Source organism: Scophthalmus maximus, chromosome 21, assembly GCF_022379125.1.
Source record: "Scophthalmus maximus strain ysfricsl-2021 chromosome 21, ASM2237912v1, whole genome shotgun sequence".
In the NCBI taxonomy this organism is placed as follows: Eukaryota; Metazoa; Chordata; class Actinopteri; order Pleuronectiformes; family Scophthalmidae; genus Scophthalmus; species Scophthalmus maximus.
In genome coordinates this window covers 13598450-13618898 of record NC_061535.1, presented here as the reverse complement: position 1 = coordinate 13618898, position 20449 = coordinate 13598450, and the positions used below count along the sequence as shown (strand labels likewise).

Below are 20449 nucleotides of genomic sequence, written 5' to 3'. Positions count from 1 at the left end.
TATGAATATTTTATCGCGGAGACAACAAAAGAACGGGGGGAAATTTCAGATATTTGTACAACAAACAAGCTTAAAGCCCCTAGCTCAGTGGATCCCCCCCCCCCCCCCCCCCCACACTTTGTCTGCAGCACTTTAAATATTCATCAATATCACAGCTGACATTGTTCATCCGTGTGCCTTTCGGAGAGCAGCGGCGCATTCTTCACTTCAGAACAATAGACCCGATGACCCATCATGCATAGGGAATCACGCTTTTAGACTCTTAGACGCTTACTGATTCTGCTATTTAGCGCCATACAGTGCTGAGTTATCTCCGGGGGAAACAAAGGGGCATCATGAATACTGCATTGTTGGACGTTTCTAAAGAGCCGTCCCTCCCCCTAGAGTTTGAATGAGTTTTAAACACTGCTCTCTTTGGCCCTCTGTCCAAAATGTCACAAATCACAGTGGCCCCGGGTTTTCAAAGGCTCTGCCGCTGCCGCAGCAAGAAGCTTAAAACTGCTTAACGATCAATCACAACTGCAAATAAACTCACGCGGTACTTATTCTTTCTTTTTTTCTTCTCTCAGACTACCTCATGTATTGTGCGTGACTGCACTGAATTTACATCACTTGCAGTCCAAAGCGGGAGATAACGCTGTAATTAATTTTCATATCTACAGCCCTTAGTGCTGACTGGAGCCCAAGTAGCTCTGTGATGTCTTTCTCACAGCTGTTGATGGGCTCCATATCTAAGAGGTTGAATTATTATCCAAATCACATATATATATATATTTAAAAAAACTTGTGTTTGTGAGTGAGCTGGTTTGTTTTCTTCTTGTGGTTAATTTTAAAAACATTTCGTTCAAACTGTTTGTGATTCAGCCTTTTAATATTCCGGTTATGAGGCATGGACCAGAGTTTTGCCCCGAGGAAAGAAAAAAAAATTGGAAGCCGTTGATCTTTTGAACTCCTGATGGGAGTTTGGCTTCCGCTATTTATCAAAGGGACTCAGGCTAAAACTCTTTTGACGCGACCGTGTTCGCTCGGAGGCTGCACGCAACGCGGGAGTGAAAGAGCGGACGTGGACATATCAGCATTGAAACGGAAAAGCCGATGGAACAAACGCTTCTGTGAAGAGGAAGAAAAAGACATTTCTGCTGAAGCGTTTGGTTCTTTCACCATCGTTCTCGTACCCCAAGTCGACCTGTGCGCTCGGCCTCTTTCTCTTGATGACCGGGTCCAGTTGGAATCTCTATAGTGTAAAAGATGGTGAGGCTGTTCTTCATTTGAAAGGCCCCAGCCCATGAGAAACACTGGGCACTAAACCCCCCCCCCCCCAACCCTTCTGGCCCTCTGGGAAGAAAAGACAAGATGTTATCTCCTCCGGGAACGCTGCCGTCCGCCGCGACGATGACGACAAAACTATTGATGGAAAAAATCTGCCTTTTAAGTTCCAATAGCACGCGGTGATGAATGGCGCTGTCAGCGGCACGCGGTTTGGTTTTTTGATCACTTTTTGTATTTCATTGTGCATGCAGAGATGCGTTCCACGGAGAAGGACGCCTCACCCTCTGCTCTCAGATCGGCCCCCGAGCCTTTCGTGGTTCGCCGTCGGCCCGCGACGGAGAGAGATTGATATGGTTTTCAAAAGTGCCGAAAAAAAATTCATTCACGATCCCAAGAAGAAGAAAAAAAACGTTTGCTCAGCATGGTCCAAAGTACATGTGCCCCATTACTAGATTGGAATGTATATGCGCTCCTCAGCACATTTTTCTGGAAATGACCGTTCAGAATGAGTAATGAAGGCTATGCCAACATTATATTACATCTAATTCATGAGCCCAGGGGACGAGGTGGGGTCGGGGGGGGGGGATCACCGTGGTTTAATTCTCCGGTTTATGTTGGAACTGAATGTCATTGAGCAAATATATATATTTTGGCAGGTATTCCATCGACTGGAAGAGCGACATGGACAGCTACTTCGACATCGACCCGGTGGAGGGAACGATTTCCACCAACGAACTCCTCGACCGGGAGAACATCGCCCAGCACAATGTGTCCGTCGTGGCGACCAAACTCAGTGAGTATGTCAACGGGGGGATGGATAGCTGTGACCCACGCAGGTGTCACTGTCCCCGTCCCTCCCACCGCCATAATCTGTGTGACGGATTTAACGCACTTTTTTTTTTCACTCAAGTCAATACTCAATCCCATTTCTTCTGGAAAGGTTTATAGGTGACTATAAACCATGATGACTCCCCCAGAGGAATGTATCTTCAGGACCTTTTTCTCCTCTAGCGGACCCGCCTTAGCTCTGTTTTCATTTTTAACTGCCTTTTTTTTTTCTTCTTCAACACGTTTGACGACATTGGCATTGAGAAGGGAGCTGTTCCTTGGCAGAGTCAACTTTTACTTACACTGCAGTTAAAAAAAAAAAAACTAAAAAAAAAAGGTGTCGTGGAACCCCGAGCATCGAGAGGAGCCAGCTGATGTGGAGCCGTGGCTTTGAGACTCGTCGTCAGGCTAATTATGTTTGTTTTTTATGGAGCAAATTTCCCGGATATATAAGCAAATCCGTCGTCATCAAGTCATCAAATCTGCTAAGAACCGTCAAAGTCATTATCCCGGAGGCAGGCTGGTGCTCAATCAAAATTACCCACGCTGTATGTTCATTAGGATCCACTGTGAAATATGGTGCTGTTAAAATAAATCCAGCGACGTCGCCTTGGCAACAGGAATTACTCACTTCCCTTCAAGGTCATGGCAGTGACATGCTAATGTTGTTTCCTACGTGTGTGTGTGTGTGTGTGTGTGTGTGTGCGTGTGTTTTTCTTTGTGTGGCCCGTGTGTACGAGTGTCAGGGATTTGGAGGATGAGGGAGGGATGCGGTGCGCAGGGAGATGGAGGCGGTTTGTTAAGAGCGTCGCGTGTTCCAGACGATCACTCCCGACGCAGGGATCAAGCGGCGTTTTGCCACATGTTGCACCTCGCACACCTACACTTCACTGATTCCTTATCACCTCTCCGCAAAGTCCGGCCCCTGAGTGTTTTCAAAAATAGTGTGCGCGCCGGTGCAGTAGGCATCGACATAACGCCGACACTCCGGGGTTCACGTTCCCGACTTGTGGGTTCAAATCTTGCTTCTGACCTTGCGAGTGAGATTTGGCAGAACTCTGCGTTCCGAGTATTGGATTGTTGTTCCGACGGCTCCTCTGTGATACATTCTATTACCGCCGCTGCCTTGTTCTTTGGGTTTTGAACCATGAAGGGCGTCGACAGATGCTAAAAAAACAAAGGAGGCCTCCAAGGCCCGCTCTGAATGATGCATTGTGTGTAGGAGGAAGCGGGTCACGACTCTTTCCCCCCCGGTTGGCACCGCACCTATTTCCAATAAACAACGAATTAACCTTTGCAGTTGACCCTGTCTCTGCATTTCTCCTCTGTGTCCCCTGACACACTGTTGTGTTTCTAACATTCATCCGATCTCCCCCTCTCCACCCCGCGATGATCGGCACGACACCTTGAGTTCTGGAGGCTCTTCCCCTCACAAAGCCCTCGGAGAGCTGTCCGGCCGGCGCGAGACACCGCAGTCATGCAGCAAAAAACCCGAGCAGTGTCTGCTGCTCTCCCGGGACACGGCGGCGCAGCAGCAGCAGCAGCAGCAGCAGCAGCAGCAGGCGAGCTAAAGGAGAGCTCCATTAACGCTGCGCTTTTTGGGCGTTTAAGCCCACCGGCGATTTTACGAGTCAAAGAGAAGAGGAAGATCTAGTTAATGCAACGACAACCTTGGCAAGGAGGCAACGAGGAGGCTGAACTCTCCGTCTATTTACGGCAGCTGGATTTTTAATTTCGCACTGAACGTGCACGTTGTCGTCGCTCTGTCTTCTTTCTTCGTCTCACTCGTTCCAGCCACGGTTGCCTTTTTGAACCGATTGTCATCCACAGGGATGTTTCTGTTTTCCAGCAAACTTTATAGATTTGTAGTTGAATTTAAGGTTTTTCTTAATAAAATGAGCTTAGTTAAAAAAAAACCCATATATATATATATATATATATATATATGTATATATATTGTTTAAGGTCAGGTAACTTTATGGGTCAGAATTACACAGGATTCTGATGTAGCGAAATAAACAGAGCACGTGTCATTGGGCTGAAACGCTGATGCTCATTAGATCTGAATATAACCACGGTACCATTGCTCCATCTAGTGGGCTTTATGATTCATCACTGGTGAGACACTGGGAGTCCGTCAGCTGTAGTGCATTGTGTTTTTAAGATGAGACGAGGAGGAAATGATGAATGTTTGTGTGCAGAGGTCGGAGACTCTTGGAGCATTTTTTTTTTCTGCAAGTTTTCTTGTTGCTGCAGCTTTTTGTCTTAAAGGCCAAAGAATTCAGGACCTCTCTGACAGAACAGATCTGTACATTTGTATTATTTTTTTTTTTTGCTGCCAAAGCATCAGTGATAGTAGTTCAGTCTGTGCAAAGCAAAGTGAACCCCATGCTCGGTGTCATTTCTATTTTTCTTTTTTTTACCTCTGTGGGAACATTGCCTGTGCCATCAAGGTCAAAGACAGGTTACTAACTGAGCCGTGGCTGCGTCTCCAATCCCCTTGAGACGACGACCACACAGATCCCGCGGCCCCGCCCCGCATTCTTCTCAACCGAACCGCCTACACACAAACCTTCACACCCACGCACAAGCACTCACACAAACAAGTGCTTGTAAAGCCCCCCCCCCGCTGAAGAGAAAAAGCCCGTTCCCACATCAAATCCATAAAGTTGACCTGTACTTGGGCTTTCCACATGAAAAGAACCTTTCCCCCGCTGTGCCCCTGCACCGTAACAAACAACCCCGGATTCCAGTTAGTCCCTCTCCCACCATAATTAATATGGGCTGCTTCACATCTTATGGCTAAAGCCCATACCAGAAGCACAACCGCCCCCCCCCCCCCCCCCCCCCCCCCCCCCCCCCCCCCCCCCCCGCCGTAAAGAAACGATCTCTCCGTAGAGCCATATCCCATAATGTGAGGCGTGCTTTATTTGCCAGGCAACGCGTGGGATGCCTTTTTTACTGTTTGTTTTTGTTTCGTTCTGCTTTTCATCATCAATCACGAGCGTCATAAAAAAAAGCAGCAGGTGCAATTTACACATCAACATGTTGCAGACACACGTCAGGGGGTTTCTAGATGGGGTTTTTTCTTCCTTCCTGGTACTTGAGCAGAGCGACTGTCAGCGGCGGTGTAGCATCTGCTCAAGGGCACGAGGCGCGCGGGCCTCTTTAACCATCCTGCTTCCTTGTGCTTTGGAAGGTGTTAGTACCAAACTCATCCACATGATGTCAGTGCAGTGCTGTGAACTCCCTGTGTTGTCCTTTCTTCAGCATTCTCGTAACACAGTCCCGGTCGCAAACATGTGATTTACTGAAACTGTTTTGTGTTTTCTTTCTTCTTACAGATAGTCCAGTTCTGACCAGCCGGGTGGCCGTCACCGTCCACGTGTTGGACATCAACGAGTTCCCGCCGGAGCTCTCCAATCCCTACGAGACCTTTGTTTGTGAGAATTCTAAAATAGGACAGGTACGTTTGCATAAAAAGTGCACGCGTCATGCGCTCGTGGCGCGAAACACAACCATTTTTTTTCCAGCGATAAAAGGCGTTGTTGACAACCATAGATGCTGTTCGTCCTGCCCACAGAGATGTTATGGCTTCAACGTGGATTGTCGGAAGACACGATGGAGAGGTGCTGAATTGAATCTGAGAGGTGTTGATTTACATGAGCGCCGGCAAAGAGCCACTGTTTACACCCGGGCAGGAATAAACAGCTGATGTGATGGAGATAAAGATTCAGTGATTCCTGCTCATTTCTCTGAGGCACCATATCACTGTACACCTATAGGGTTAATGGTCTCCATTGTTTCAACACAAGGTCACTAGTTTTCTTCAAGGGTCTCCTGCGGAGAACTCTTCAGCCCCGGTGTGAATTTCAAATCCGGAACTGATCGAGTCGAACAGTGTGATTCAGCAGGAGGAGCGAGCGTGAAGCGCCGCCGCGCTTTTGCATATCAGCAACCTGGTGCACATTTCCGGTGATATAGTCGAGATGCGGGCGGAGAAATTCGCCCCCACGTGCTTTTTTCGTAAACCACCCGTGCCGGTAAATTAGCCCATTAACTAGCATCTATATGCACTTAGCGTCGCGAGGGAACAGCTCCTTTGGCAGTATTTCAAATTGCACCATAGAATCCTCATCAGGCCGAGGATGTTTTTTCGCCGCTCCTCCTCAGGCCTGTTGTAATCAACGCGGCAGCCTGCATCTCAAGGCATCGCTGTCTTCCTCTTCTCAGCCTTCGGGGTTGATTCGAGACACTTAGGAAAGAGGAGAGAGAGACGCCAATTTGATGCTGCGAAACAAATCAAATCACAATACAAAAAGGGCCCCAGATAACATTTCATTTAAATGTTTCTGAAGTTGTCTGTCCACTGACGTCACCTACTTGTCGTGTCCCTTTACAGGAACACAGGAAGCTCCCGGTGCACATTCACAGAGACATTTCAACTCAAGTAGGAGACATTCTGTGTCCATTAGATACACTTTTGAAATTAGCCACATTGACAGAACCTGGATATTTTTTTTTTTTTCAGTGGGGGAGGATGAGCAGATATGCAATTTGGACACATTTCAAGAAGATAATTGAACTCGATAAACCACCACAGGCATAGGCTGTTATTCAAAGCAAAGTATTTTCTATATAGTATATAGATCTTACAGTTTTTCCGGAGCCTCGAGGATCAACAGATCTTTATATTCACATCCTTGTCTTACTCTGAAAAAGGTCACATTTCACCTTTAATCTATTCAATTCATCAGAAAGATGAAATATTACAGTTTAGGTCCATATCATTTAATCCACTCCTCCCTGTTCCTTTTGTCCGGGTTTTTAACAAGAGTAGAAAAGTACAATACGTCGACACAAAGACAAGTCAAAGTCAACAGAGACAGAAACAAGTGCAGCGTCACGTTCAGATCAGCTGTGATCATCGCACAAGTATGGGCCTCGTATTTTTAAAGTCGTCCCCGTCTCTCCTCTATCTTCTTAGTCTAATCTCCTGCTTTTTTTTACCTCCTCCTCTCCTGCTCCTCTCACCTCTGTTGCCCTCCGGTGCTGAATTCCCACTTTCCTCCGGTGTTTCCGCAGCGTGAGTCCACCAGGGGCTGTGCACAGCCGGTGGATGTTGAAGAATTGCAGCTCCTCTCCATCACATTGCTCCCTTTAAGTGTTTTTCTGCAAAAGAAACCCCATACAAACCGCTTGTTTTGGAGTGGATCGTGCTGTGGCACGGCATCCCGTGGGAAAGAATCTGTATCCCAGACCAAGTGACAGTTGTCTTGTAAGGACAGGAGGAAGAGAGACATAAGACTTTAAAGGGAGATTTGCAAATGGGAAAGGGTCAGTGCTGTGGCGTTAAAGTAGAATATTTCCTTATTTCATTATCTACTGTGCTAAGCGGCCTGACCGCTCAACTGGTCATGTGTGAAATGAGAAAAAAGAATCCGGCACAAAGAAAAACAAACAACAGGCATTTATCACTGTGGACTTCCAGGAATGGACTGAAGGCGACGGGTGCTACAGCGGTGACGCGTCGCTCGTTCTTTAATGCCGGTCCTTCGCCTCTTTTTTCCAAATGCCACGCTTGGAATGCTAACCGGCAAGAATCAGTTTTGTTATGCAGGAATAATTACATTTTACATTAAAGGGCATTTAGCGTGACGCTCTTATCTGGCTCGACCTACAATGCAGCTGAGTGCAAAAAGCAGCAGACACTTAAAGCCATTTTACATTTCCAATAGCGGCCGATAATAAGCAGATACCAGCAGCAGGCAAGGCTCTTCTTGTGATGGGAAGCATGTTAGAGAGCAAGAAAAGCAGCATTTGTACATGACAGATGATTATATTCATCATAGACCATTTTAATTAAAGTGCCACTCCACTCAAAAAAGAGTTTTTCTTCTGTTTCTCTCCCCTAACATATTTGACGTTGACTGTTTTTTGGGGTAAACAATGTTAAACTAAATATTAGGCATAGCAGATTATTCTTATACACTTCAAAACGTGACTGGAGGGGGTTCTTTAAGTATTTGTCATTCGTTAAGTAAGATGCCAAAGGTTTTTTTTGGTATAAACTTGTGGTAAACTGAATATATTTGGGTTTTGGGACTATTTTTCAGAAAATATATGATTTCCTGGTATTCTGTTGCTTGTAGTTAATAATGTAATGGGTTGAAATCACAGGCTGACTTGCAGCTGGGACGCTGCAGTTTTATGGGACGCAACTTGACAACTCTTTCCCATTGGAGAGACAGTATTTTGAGGTTGTGGTGACGTTTGATTGGCATTGATGAGCCGTTCATTCTAACATAAGTGATTTACTACATTAAAAAAGAGTTGGACAGATTACACGAAAGTGTAATTGTTAGTCGCAGCAGTCGTGACTCATTCATCACAGAGCTAATTTGGTTGCGGGAAATCAATAGTGTGAAGTGTACAGCTGCTGCGGGGAGCACAACGAACACTCATCACACCTGGAGTCGGGTTCACTCCCCTTGGGGGGACTTTATCCAAACACAGAGAGGTGAGAGAGACGGAGAGCAACATTGTCGGGTTAATGTAACGGGGCAGGAGGGCTGATTAGTTGCCCCCCACCTTGCATGTTGGGGGCATCGGGGCTCTCCCTGAGGTCAAAGCCCAGCGCGCGTCGAGGAGCAGGCTGGTAGAACAGGACAGCCAGCTCCAGAAAAAAAGCTATAAGACCCTTAGGGGAAAGACGAAAGCAGAAAGCCGTCGGCGGTCTGGTACAGAGGTGGCTGAGTCGGCAGTCCGTGTCTAAGCCGGGTGGAAGTACAGAGAGTTTAGTCCTTCGGTTGGCTGGCTGTTGTCTCACTAACACATTTTCACACATAGATGATCGAGTTTGTTGTCGGAATGATCACATTTTGGTCTTTTTCCTTCTCTGACTGTGAGTCTTTCTGTGGCCTATAACAGACGTACTGTAAAAATGAGAACAACAGAAAAACAACTGTTTTTGAACGAGCGGCAGCAGTTTTGGATGAACGCACTCCATCACACTGTGGGTTGAAGTCATCTAGGAACTTCAAGAAGTTTTCAATCAAGTGCCCAATGACTGTATCCAAAAAACTGCCAAGTACCACGGCCTGGTTCCTGCACTGACAGGTCGGACATGACTTGTGGTCTATGTTGAATAATTTCACATTTTCTAGCAGAACAAATTGACTTGTAGCAATGGTCTTTTTTTCCCATTAAAGAAAAATAACTGACATTGAAACAACTACTTCAAAAAAAACCTTCCGTGAACATCAGGAAGTAGAGCAAATGGTTACCCAATGTGCCCCATTGTGCCCTGAGTTCAAATGTAATAAATAAAAAAGTTCAATGAAAAACATCTTTCTTTTAAATAATCATTTATTAACAGTCATTTTGTTGTTCATTGTCAACAGGTGATTCAAACCTTCGGTGCAAAAGACCAGGACCTACCGACCTCTGGACAACAGTTCTCCTTCAAATCGCCAAAGGAGGATTTGAAAAACAACAAGAACTTCACCATCCGGGATTTTGGAAGTAAGCGTCCTCACACTCCGACAACAGCTGAGTCACGTGTCGTGGGGACTCAGAGAAGTGTAGAGCCTGAACATATTGCCTTGCGGCAGCTCGATAGCTCACAGCTCGCACCCAACCTTGGTGGAGATATTACTTGGGAGTGTATCTCCAGGTCACTTTTGGAGCTGATTGGGCAAAGTTCAAGGTCAAGAAGAACAAAAACATGGTCCAAAATACACAAGTTCCCGAGATGTTGCTCACGAATAATTGGGCTAGGGAGAAAATCTAAAGCTTAAATTGATCATGAAATTATTCCCCATCGTACGGTTTCATGTGATAAGTGAAAATTACATCATGCGTGGTTCACAAATGCATTTTTTTCTTGTTAAAAGCTGTAATAAAAATGAAAAACTAGTAGAAAATGTTGCCGCTCTGAGCGTGGAGAGTGGCATGTTTCACTCCCTGTTCTAAAAATAACTCGAACACATGCGGTCAGACGTTGTGGTCGGTATGTCACGGGCATATAAGGCCCTTTGAAGTGGCACCAGAAAGATGGGTAATGAAAAGTGGGACATGGCAGGAATGCGGCCGGGGAGACGAATGCGTTCACCATCCTCGACGAGCCCCGGTCCGAACCTCGGATCCAGTTTTTACCTTTTGGACACACTTGTCTTGCAGTTTCCCGACGGCCGGGGGCACTGCGAGTACACTCTCCAGATTGGGATTGGAGATCTTGATGGGCAGGGACAGGAAGCGCAAACACCACTGGCACGGCGGACAGGTTCAGCCGGAGAGAGAGCCGGGGGAGGGAAGGGGGGGAAGCACAAGCAAAATCGCAGTTGAGCACAACATGCAAGGTGTGCTAAAACGCCTGACCTCCTGCCAAGTAAATGTGCCGGGCTTCGTCAGAGGAACAAACCGGGCCTGACAGGGGTCAGACAGTCGCGCTGTAGCCGGCAGAACCAGGCTGGTCCAACCTGACATCTTCCCTCGCTCTCGTACGCATTGTCGACCTCTATTCCGCTCGCCATCCTTACACCTTAGGCTCCCTTCCCCAGTCCTTCCCTGTGTGTGTGTGTGTGTGTGTGTGTGTGTGTGTTTGAATCTATTAGCTATCATTGCTAATCTGCTGTTTCTCCGGGGTTGACGCTTCCTGGACAAACAGATAGCAGAATAAGAACGCATCCAAGTAGTTCTCAGAGTGCAGGTTAGGTGGAAAAACGTGAGAGAATAATCTGCCTCGTATGGTTTTGGCTCTGTCGTCTTTTTGAAACGAGCGGCGCAAAAACTGGGCGAGAGCTTTTGATAAGCCGAGTCTTTGATTCGTTGCAGTTCCTCATCACATTCCGAGAGGCGCCTCTCGAATCAAACACAAAGAGCTATCGGACATTTTAAAAGTTTTATCTGGCTCATGTATTGGACCTGGAGACTTGTAACGTAGCTCAGAGGACTTTCGGGGGGTTTGGTGTGAGGTGTTGCGGAGGGCGGTGTATTTCCTGTTGCTTTGGTCAGATCACCCTCTAACCTGTACAGACCGAGGAATGAGCACTCTTCAGGCCTTTCCATACAAATATGCAAGACTCTTTTCATCCAAGGCCGCATGTAAGAGAGAAACATTTCCCCTTGTCTCCCCGTCTCCTCCTAGATAACACGGCTGGAATCGTAACAAGGCGGAGTGGCTTTAGACGGCGTGTACAGGAGATCTTTCTGCTTCCCGTGGTGATTGAAGATAATGGCTACCCGCCCAAGAGCAGCACAGGCACCCTGACCATCCGCGTGTGCGGCTGCGAATCAGACGGCTCCCTGTTAACCTGCAGCGCGGAGGCCATCTTCCTCCCCGTGGGCCTCAGCACCGGCGCCCTGATTGCCATCCTCCTGTGTATCATCATCTTGTTAGGTGAGAGCCGTCGCCTCCCGGCCTGTAAACACTCTGCGTTTCATATGTGTTGCCTTGATCTCAAAGTGTAAGGTAACACCTACACGTTGGCAGCTCCACCTGGGTTTGAAAGGTAAATGTTTGGCTTTTTAAAAGGGTAAATACATCTTTTAATTCCCAGAAATAGTAGTTGTGATTATTTGGGTCTTAGCATAACAGGAGGATATTGAATCAGTTTTTTTTTTAGGTTGATTAGCTGAGCTCCTCACCACCACAGTTTGGCCTTCATCTATGTGGGAGTGTGTGCAGTTAATTACCGAGCCCGTATGATTCTGGTCATTCAGCGAATACGTTGGAGATTGGAGGGAGGGTCGCTCGGCTCCATAAACTAAATCCAATTCTTCTGGCCCTGTGGCAGCTTCCCAGGCTTCTTTTAATGTGCATTTCCCCACAAGGTCATACTTGTAAAACTCCTCTTTAATTCCCCACCATTAATGTCCAAGCTCATCTGCATAGCGAGAGAAGAAGTAAATGTAGGTTTATGGCGCCATTTTCTAAATTATGAGTGCGGGATGGTCGGCTGTTAAAGAAGTTCACGTTTTACAGTGGAAGTCAAGGGGTGGCCCTGACCTTTGAATTGAGCCGTAATTACTTTTCTAATATAGGACTCCAAGAAAAGAATCATCCAGGCAATTGCGACCGTGCTCCAGCATTGATCCTCTTTTCATTCATATTCATGTAGAACATCAGCTTGGGGTTTCATTGTTTTTTACATGTGAGGGGAACATAAGAAGCACACGAGCCGCGTGGGTGTTTTCACGTCATCTGAGTAGAAAAAACATTTTTCAAAGCTCGACTCGCACCCAGGGGTGAGGCCGGCGCGAGGAAAGAAATGAATCAGAACATTTGCATAGAGCCACTTAGTTCCTGCGCAGGATTTGTCAGGATGACCCAGTTTGTCGCAGTTCTCCCGCGCCGAGAAATGATGAGGTAAATTAAACGGACCGGCGCGCAGACTTTCATCTGCACGGCTTTCTCCTTCCACGCTCACATGCTGCGCTTCAGCCGGCGTGACCCACAGCCGAAGTCTACGTAGGTGCCACTGGGGGGAGCCGACACACTGTCTAAACACAGCGAGATAAAAATCAGAACGAAGGGAAGGCGTGAAAGAGAAGGGATGTACACGGAGGATGAAAGTGAAGAGACCTACTTGAGAGTTCCTTTTCAGTCTGAATGTATTTATTGGACTCATCTGAATGACTCCATTTTTTTATGTCCTTGCCATTGCTCTTCCTCCGAGATGTAACTGTATATTAAAAAAAAAACCCAGAGGGGGGGGGGGGAAACCCACATATTTTACTGCATCTTTCACAGAGGAGACAGGGGAGAAGGGGGAGGGACGGAGGGAGACAGATCGCACTGACGGGAGAAAGAAGGAGAGCAGAGAGAGAATTTATTGGGAACGTTGTGTGTAAGGAATCACACGGTGGCACTTTACTGTGCCCAAAATATGCAGAGCCTCCTCACACAACCCCCTGAAGGGGCGCGTGCTAAAACAGTAAAGTGTTGCTTTGGCTTCGTTCTCGGCGGTGAGAATTTACCCCCAGCGGTGTTTACAGTTCTCGTGCGTGGAACGCTGGCACGGCACATTATTTGCACTGTGCTGCAAAAGTAATGACAAATGCAAATATGCAGGTTGCACACTGTGTTGTTTCAACAAGATTGCATTCCACACCACATCACGGAAATAATGTTAAACCATAGGTCACACACAGAAACAGGACTGTGTGTGTACACAGTGTTGCTCTGCGCTAATTGCTCATGCCAGCATGCTGAACATGCTTATGTGAGTTTAGCGTGTGACCAACAAGCTAATGTTTGCTAAATAGCATCGAGGCTGATGGGAATGTGATTCGTTTTCTGAAAGTCATTCGGCGGAGTAAGTGATTTATGTTGACCCGCTGATTGAATGTTGGGGGGATGACCCAAGTGTTGACGGATCATCCCGAGGGAGACGTGAACATCTGTGTCGAAATCTCATGGCAATCCATCCAGTCCTTTTTGGAGACATTTCACAGATGAGGAATGACAACCTAGAGCTGAGGGACCATAGAGATAAGGGAAAATAGGGACGAGGGAACATAGAGCTGAGGGAACATAGAGCTAAGGGAACATAGGGTTGAGGGAACATAGAGCTGAGGGAACATAGAGCTAAGGGAACATAGGGTTGAGGGAACATAGAGCTGAGGGAACATAGAGCTGAGGGAACATGAGGTTGAGGGAACATACATTAACATTGAATTCTTTTGATTTGTTCCCCTCAGTTATCGTGGTCCTCTACGTGGGCCTGAGGCGTCAGAAGAAAAAGGAAACCCTCATGTCGTCCAAGGAGGACATCCGCGACAACGTCATCCACTACGACGACGAAGGCGGCGGCGAGGAGGACACGCACGCCTTCGACATGGGCACGCTTCGCAATCCCAAGGTCGTCAAAGAGAACCTGTACCGCCGGGACGTGAAGCCCGAGCTGAAGAGGGATCCCCGGCCGGCCGTGTCGCAGGACAGCGCCGACCTCCGCGACTTCATCAACCAGCGTCTGACGGAGCACGACACGGACAAGTCGGCGCCCCCCTACGACTCGCTGGCCACGTACGCCTACGAGGGCGACGGCTCGGTGGCCGAGTCGCTCAGCTCCATCGAGTCGCTCGCCGTCGACCTCGAGGAGGACTACGATTACCTCAACGACTGGGGGCCCCGCTTTAAGACGTTGGCGGGGATATTTGGGGAGCAGTCGGACACTCAGTCGAACTCAACCACCACAGAGAACACCCACTGATGTCGACCCACAGACTCCAAAAAAAAAAGAGGCAAATATGTAACGATGTTCTTTCGGCCGACTTCACGCGACGTTTCGGCTCATTGTTTTCCTCCCGTGTTGTTCGTTCTCATGTTTTTTCCAGCTCACTGTTCTTATGTTTGTTTATGTACTTCAACAAAGTTCAGTCCCAAAATTGTAAAAAAAAAAAAAGAAAGAAAAAGAATAAAAGAAAAACGAGGGAAACGTCTGGATCCGACGAGCAAAAGCAACCATTCAATTATCTTTCTATTGAACGTTGTTTCTCGTCTCACACGTAGTTTCCTCCCCGGGGGAAAACACGCTTACACGTGGAAATGTTGTCATTTCCTACGACATCCTTATAAGTGCCTCAATATAATTGTTCTTTCTCTTTGCTATCTCATGCCACATATCCAGTGTTGCTCCTTCAGAACCCACCCGGTAGGTGAAGCTGATGTCAGTCCGGCCCAGACATCTGCACCCAAGACCAACGACGTGGCCCGAGTTTGGCCAAAGATGTTTTTGAATGTTATTTATTGTTCTATTTATTTATCTATTTATCTCTCTCAAGTCATCGATCTGTATTTTTTAGTTTTTTGGAGACACTCGAGTAATTTTTTGTAATTTAATCAAGGCCCACATGAAAGTGTACGTTTCCGTTAGGTGGGTCCTGTGAATAGACTTGTACTAGAGTTGTAAAAAAAAAAAAAAAAAAAAGATTCATTAGGGCTAAAAATACTGCAGTTCAGTCGTGTAATAAAAACACCGTTTTCTCAAATAAACCACACTTGGACAAAAATCTCTTTCTGCGTTCAAATGTTTAGTTTTACGTTGCGGCTTTGTCCCAATTCAGGGGCCGAACCCTGCAGAGGACTTGGTCTCCGGCCTTCGTGGACTACTAACAACATCTTTTATACTTACCGTCCCTGTTCCCCACACACCTGAAAGAGAGGAACTGCCTTTCCCCGGACGTGTCAACAAATAACGGCTTTCAGAGAGTGTTTCCTCCCGATTCCTGCTAAACATGATTCCGCCGAGTCGCACAGTTTTTTTCAGTTAGGTACCAAAAAAAAAAAATCCCCAATTTCCCTCCGTCGTTGAGCAGAGTGGCTGAAACCGTTTTCTCGCAGCGGTCTGCCGCCGGCGTAATGGAAGGTCTGGACGAGAGCCAGAGCAGCCGGCGACACACAACTCGCGAGTCCGAGACCAAACGGATCCCAGAGTGATTCCCCCCTTTCTGTCTCTCCCCGTCACGTTCAACAGGGGAACCTCGAGGCTTCGGTGGAGGTGCGGCCGTGCGTTCGAACGGAGGGTGAGTAATCTGTGACCCTCGCGGCAACAAGAGCGACACACAGTCAGAATGAATCGCTTGGAGTTCCTTTTCCAATGTGAAGATTTGTAGTTTCTCTCTGTCCCATTCCCTTTTGTACAGATCTGCATTGTTGTTCTTAGCCGTACATGCGAGCTACCCTGTGAAATAACCCAAACTCCTGTGGAACGGATTGGCACCACGATGCACATTACCGACCTCCGGACGGTTAATCCCTTAAAAACGTTTGGCTAATTTCAGATTTACCGTTAACGCATTGACGTGGGGTGACCATAGACAAAATATAATGACCAGCAGAGGGCGACTCTGGTGGTTCAATCTCTAGTTTCGAGTCTTCTTCAATACAACATCATGTTATCTTTCTCAATGGCGCTCCATATTTAGGTTGACGTCACGCTGGGTTGCCACTTAGCTGTGACTCTGAATCTTGCCTCCACATCGGCACAAATTTAAATTCGTATTCAATTAAAAACGCTTCACTCGGACTAAGTGACTGCAACTAACGCTGCACTTTGTGTGTCCTCAGTTTATCGTCCGGCAGGAGCGCTCATGTTGATGAAAACAGTCTTTCAATGGGCACAACAGGAGGTTGTGATCGCTGAAACACTACAACACCCCCCCCCTGCTGATTTGTTTGCCTTTTCCCCCACAAACGCATCATCTCCACACCACTTATGAGTCAGCCGGTCTAGTGGCACTCGGCTGCGCGGACATGACCAAACACAGACATCAGCACCAACGGGGGGGGGGGGGGGGGGGAGTGGTGGGAGTGGTGGTGCTGCCATCCAATGCATAAACATGAGAGGACTGGCACTGTGTGCACAGCATAGCTCGGGGGGGGGCAGGGCAGGCCAGAGCAGAAAGAAGCGATGGCATCGATACTGTTTGTGTTGGACGAGGTTCAAGCCTCTGTGCTCCGGCGAGCGGCTCGGTCCAGTCTCATCGTTCGGCCTGTTCTCTCGCTCTTCTCTCCGCGACGACGGCCGCAGACGCTTTGTATGCAAAATCCGAAACGTCCCCCCGCGGTGCAGCGTCTTCATCGGAGGTGTCATCGCAGCAAGGAGCGACGCAGAGGGGGACAGAGACATTGCAGCAAACATTTGTCTTTGGAGAAAAAAAACGCATTCACGAACCCTGGCAGCACGACGTGTTCACAGCTTTCCATTTTTGTTTTAAATTTTTGAGTGATACAAGCGCGTGCAAGCGCCGCGGACTGTCATCGCTCAACAAAGACGAGTCGCCACCGCGCCTCCTTTTGAATAAACCCCTCCTTATTGCTTCTGCGGCACTTACCAATCTGCTTAGCCTGCAACAAAATGAACACACGACCACGACCACTCTTTTATTATTCGTTCTTCAGGCGCGCCACGGAAAATATGCCTGCGCCTCCCAATGAAACCCTGTATTGCTCTGCGGCTAGGGATTAGGGCCGCCTAATACATATGGGTGCTTTAATTAAAAACCAGTCACTTTGTATTATTCCGCGTCTGAGGTTTTCCCTTTTTTTCCGAGAGCGCCGGGCGCGTACGAAAATGGAGCTGTCACCGCTGCCGCCCGAGCGCTCTCTAAGCTGACAGCTTCGCGTTCGCGGGGACTGTGCCGATGCTGGTGCGCGAAGACGCCAGTGTTCGAGGCCACTGACCTTCGTTCACCCCTGGTAATTGTGCAGGAGCAGCGGCGAGACGCCGGACCGTAGGTGAGCGCAGCAGTCGTCGTTAACAGCGATGATTAGGACATAAACCTATGGAGACGTTTGTGCGGAACACCTGGATTGATAAATCGAATGCGATCCAATGGAGAAAAAAAGGTGTTATATCTCTATTTTGTTCGGGACCGCGTTAAGCGACGGGGGGTCGGGAGAGAGAACTGGAATCTGCTGCCGCTTAATCTGTTTTGGTGCCGAAGCCCGTTGGGAGTCAAGGAGAGGGTGAAAACAGACTCTATTCTTTTCCCCCCATTGTGGTTCAAAGCCAGCGATGACAGCGCAAAGCCGAGGGAACACGCACACGCGGCTCATTTGCGCTGAAATCACTTTAAGAAGTCACAGCTACCGAAACACAAGCCCATCTCCGGTGTTACACCGGCAGACTTGGGTTGAAAGAGGCACAGCCGGCGGATGAAGAGCATTGTGTGTTTTTTCCCTTTGAAGGAATTACATTCGACTTCAGCTGCGGGGCAACACTGGGGTTCTTTTGCTAAATCCATCCTTAAACTTTTTGAAATATCCATGTGTGGAAAAATTCTAAACTCTCCTCTGATGTCGCGTCTTTGAATTCCCAACTCTCGAGCGTTGTGATCCAAACAACTCCAAACATTTTCACTGAGTGATTTCTTTTGTCATTTTCACAGATTTCCCGGGGCACAGATCTTGATTTCAAAATAATTCGGGGATGTTTAGGCTGTTGATGTTCCAACGTGTGAGCAATCTGGTGCTGCTTGATTGGAGTTGGAGAAACTGTTGGGCCGCGGCGGAGATGTGAGTTCTACTTTTAACTCTCATCGTGATCTTTACCGAAACAGTTCGATTCAGAGGCTGAACCTGAACCGAGCTGTGACGGTTCCACAACCTTAACAAGCGGCCCGCAGTACATGGTTGTGTCAGTTTGGAAATCTAAAACACAAGATTGATTGTGTCATTTAAAAAAAAAGGTATTACACCTCAACCCTCCCAGCAATTATTGCTCTTTCTTTTTCCCTGAAAAAGCAACACGCAGATCTATAAGTTCAACACTGGATGAAGAAAAAAAAATGAATAACTGAGAGAAAGAACGGCTGCACGATACAATAGAGAAAGAAAAGTTTATAGGTGTTGCACCTTTCGAAACACAAAGGCAAGAAAAAAGGGCTTTTCATCAGGAAAGAAGAAATGTGGTTCAAAACACAGGAAAGAGGGATTAGATACGATTTGACACTCAACAACAAGAAGTCTTACAATAAAAAAGGTTAGCTTCTGTGATGCCAACACTCAGGATATCTATCTATATAGATATATATCTATAAAGATATATAGATATAGATATCTATATAGATATATAGATATCTATATATCTATATAGATATAGATATATATCTATATAGATATATAGATATAGATATCTATATCTATATCTATATAGATAAAGTCAATACCAGCATTGACTTTATTGTCATTGTAAGTACATACGACGGAATAAAAAAATGCTACATCATGGCGCAAACATAAAAACAAACACAGAGGACGTGAAGATGGAAAAAACTAGAATGAGTAGTGAATATGTTTCGTGAGTCAGATTGTTTTAATAAAGCACTAGAATAAATAGTAAAATAAGTTACAAATATATCAATGTAAATGTAACAATAATACTTAAGTGTCTCAATTACATCAGGTCAACGTGTTCACATGCTGTTAACCTGCAACAACACTTTTAAGATGATGAGACGACGGAGATGCAGAATGAAATGTTGTAATTATAAAAATAACATTGCCGTATTTACAGGCCGGACGGATTTGTTGTGGCAGAGTCAAATCTCCGGGGGGAAACACGGACGTGTGGGGATGTAAACAGGCGGGGATGGGGGCTGCCCTCGGGGGGCTCGCGTGGTACGGCAACAAGTGCTCATGAATATTTCACTATTAAAGGCCACAGAGTACCTTCGTTATTATATTTCTATTATTTGAATCCAAAATAAAAAAACAGTGGTTCCCACTGTTGTTTAATGTGTTTAGCTGTTCACTGGTAATGAAGTCGATTCAATTGCACACTATGCTGCTTCATCGTTCTTCTCCACTACATTTAAAGGGGCAGTAAGCGAATCTGAAGCAATACACGTTTTGTAAAAAATCTGCCAATTTTTCACCTTAAGAGGCTCACCGTCCCTTTAAGAGACACACTTTTGTCATTTTGACCATGTTCGAATATTTTTATCCGAACGCTTTAGGTACTTGTTACTTGGCAGATCATTATCGCGTATTCAAGAACATATGATCAGAGGACGTGACGTGAGGCGTTGTTATGCCTCAGGAGAATCCGTCTGTTTGATTTTTCTCAACACATCTACACAGTATCACCCAGTTTACAGCTCGTACGACACTCACAAACACATCGCTTGACGTGATTCATATTCATCGACCCGTGTATAAATTACACGAACAAAGCTCCAAATAGAAAGTCTTGATTACTGCGACTCTTTACCCGGGCATCGCTCATTTGTCTTGATTCTGTCTGCAACAAGACTCCTAACTCGTCCACGTTCTGGATTGTTGTTCTGTTTGTCTGTTTGCTCGCTGTCTACAAAGGGGAATATAGTGACCGTTACTGACTTCCTGTCTCCATGTTCCACTGTGGGCGACCCGAGGTCACGTGGCCAAAGGCTGTTGACTGCCCCGTGACCCGGCACTAAGTAGAGAGGTGCAGGCCTTCTTCTTCCTTCTTCTTCTTCCTTCTTCTTCTTCCTTCTTCTTCCTTCTTCTTCTTCCTCCTTCCTCCTCCTTCTTCCTCCTTCTTCCGTCTTCTTCCTCCTTCTTCCTTCTTCTTCCTCCTTCTTCCTCCTTCTTCTGCTTCCTCCTTCTGCTTCCTCCTTTTCCTTCTTCTTCCTCCTTCTTCCTCCTTCTTCCTTCTTCTTCTTCCTTCTTCTTCCTTCTTCTTCCTCCTTCTTCCTTCTTCTTCCTCGTTCTTCCTTCTTCTTCCTCCTTCTTCCTCCTTCTTCTTCCTTCTTCTTCCTCGTTCTTCCTCGTTCTTCCTTCTTCTTCCTCCTTCTTCCTTCTTCTTCTTCCTCCTTCTTCCTTCTTCTTCCTTCTTCCTCCTTCTTCCTTCATCTTCCTCCTTCT

The 20449-nt window shown here is 46.8% G+C and overlaps 1 protein-coding gene across 1 annotated transcript in view; it reads left to right on the top strand.

Moving 5' to 3' along the window:
- Positions 1-14538, top strand: part of LOC118291414 (cadherin-12-like) — an 82590-nt gene extending 68052 nt beyond the window's left edge. The window contains exons 8-12 of the mRNA XM_035619669.2: positions 1926-2062; positions 5442-5563; positions 9501-9621; positions 11246-11497; positions 13801-14538. Coding sequence (XP_035475562.1) covers positions 1926-2062; positions 5442-5563; positions 9501-9621; positions 11246-11497; positions 13801-14312 — 1144 coding nt within the window. The 3' untranslated portion in view covers positions 14313-14538. The remainder of the gene's footprint in view (positions 1-1925; positions 2063-5441; positions 5564-9500; positions 9622-11245; positions 11498-13800) is intronic.
- Positions 14539-20449: the final 5911 nt, after the last annotated feature.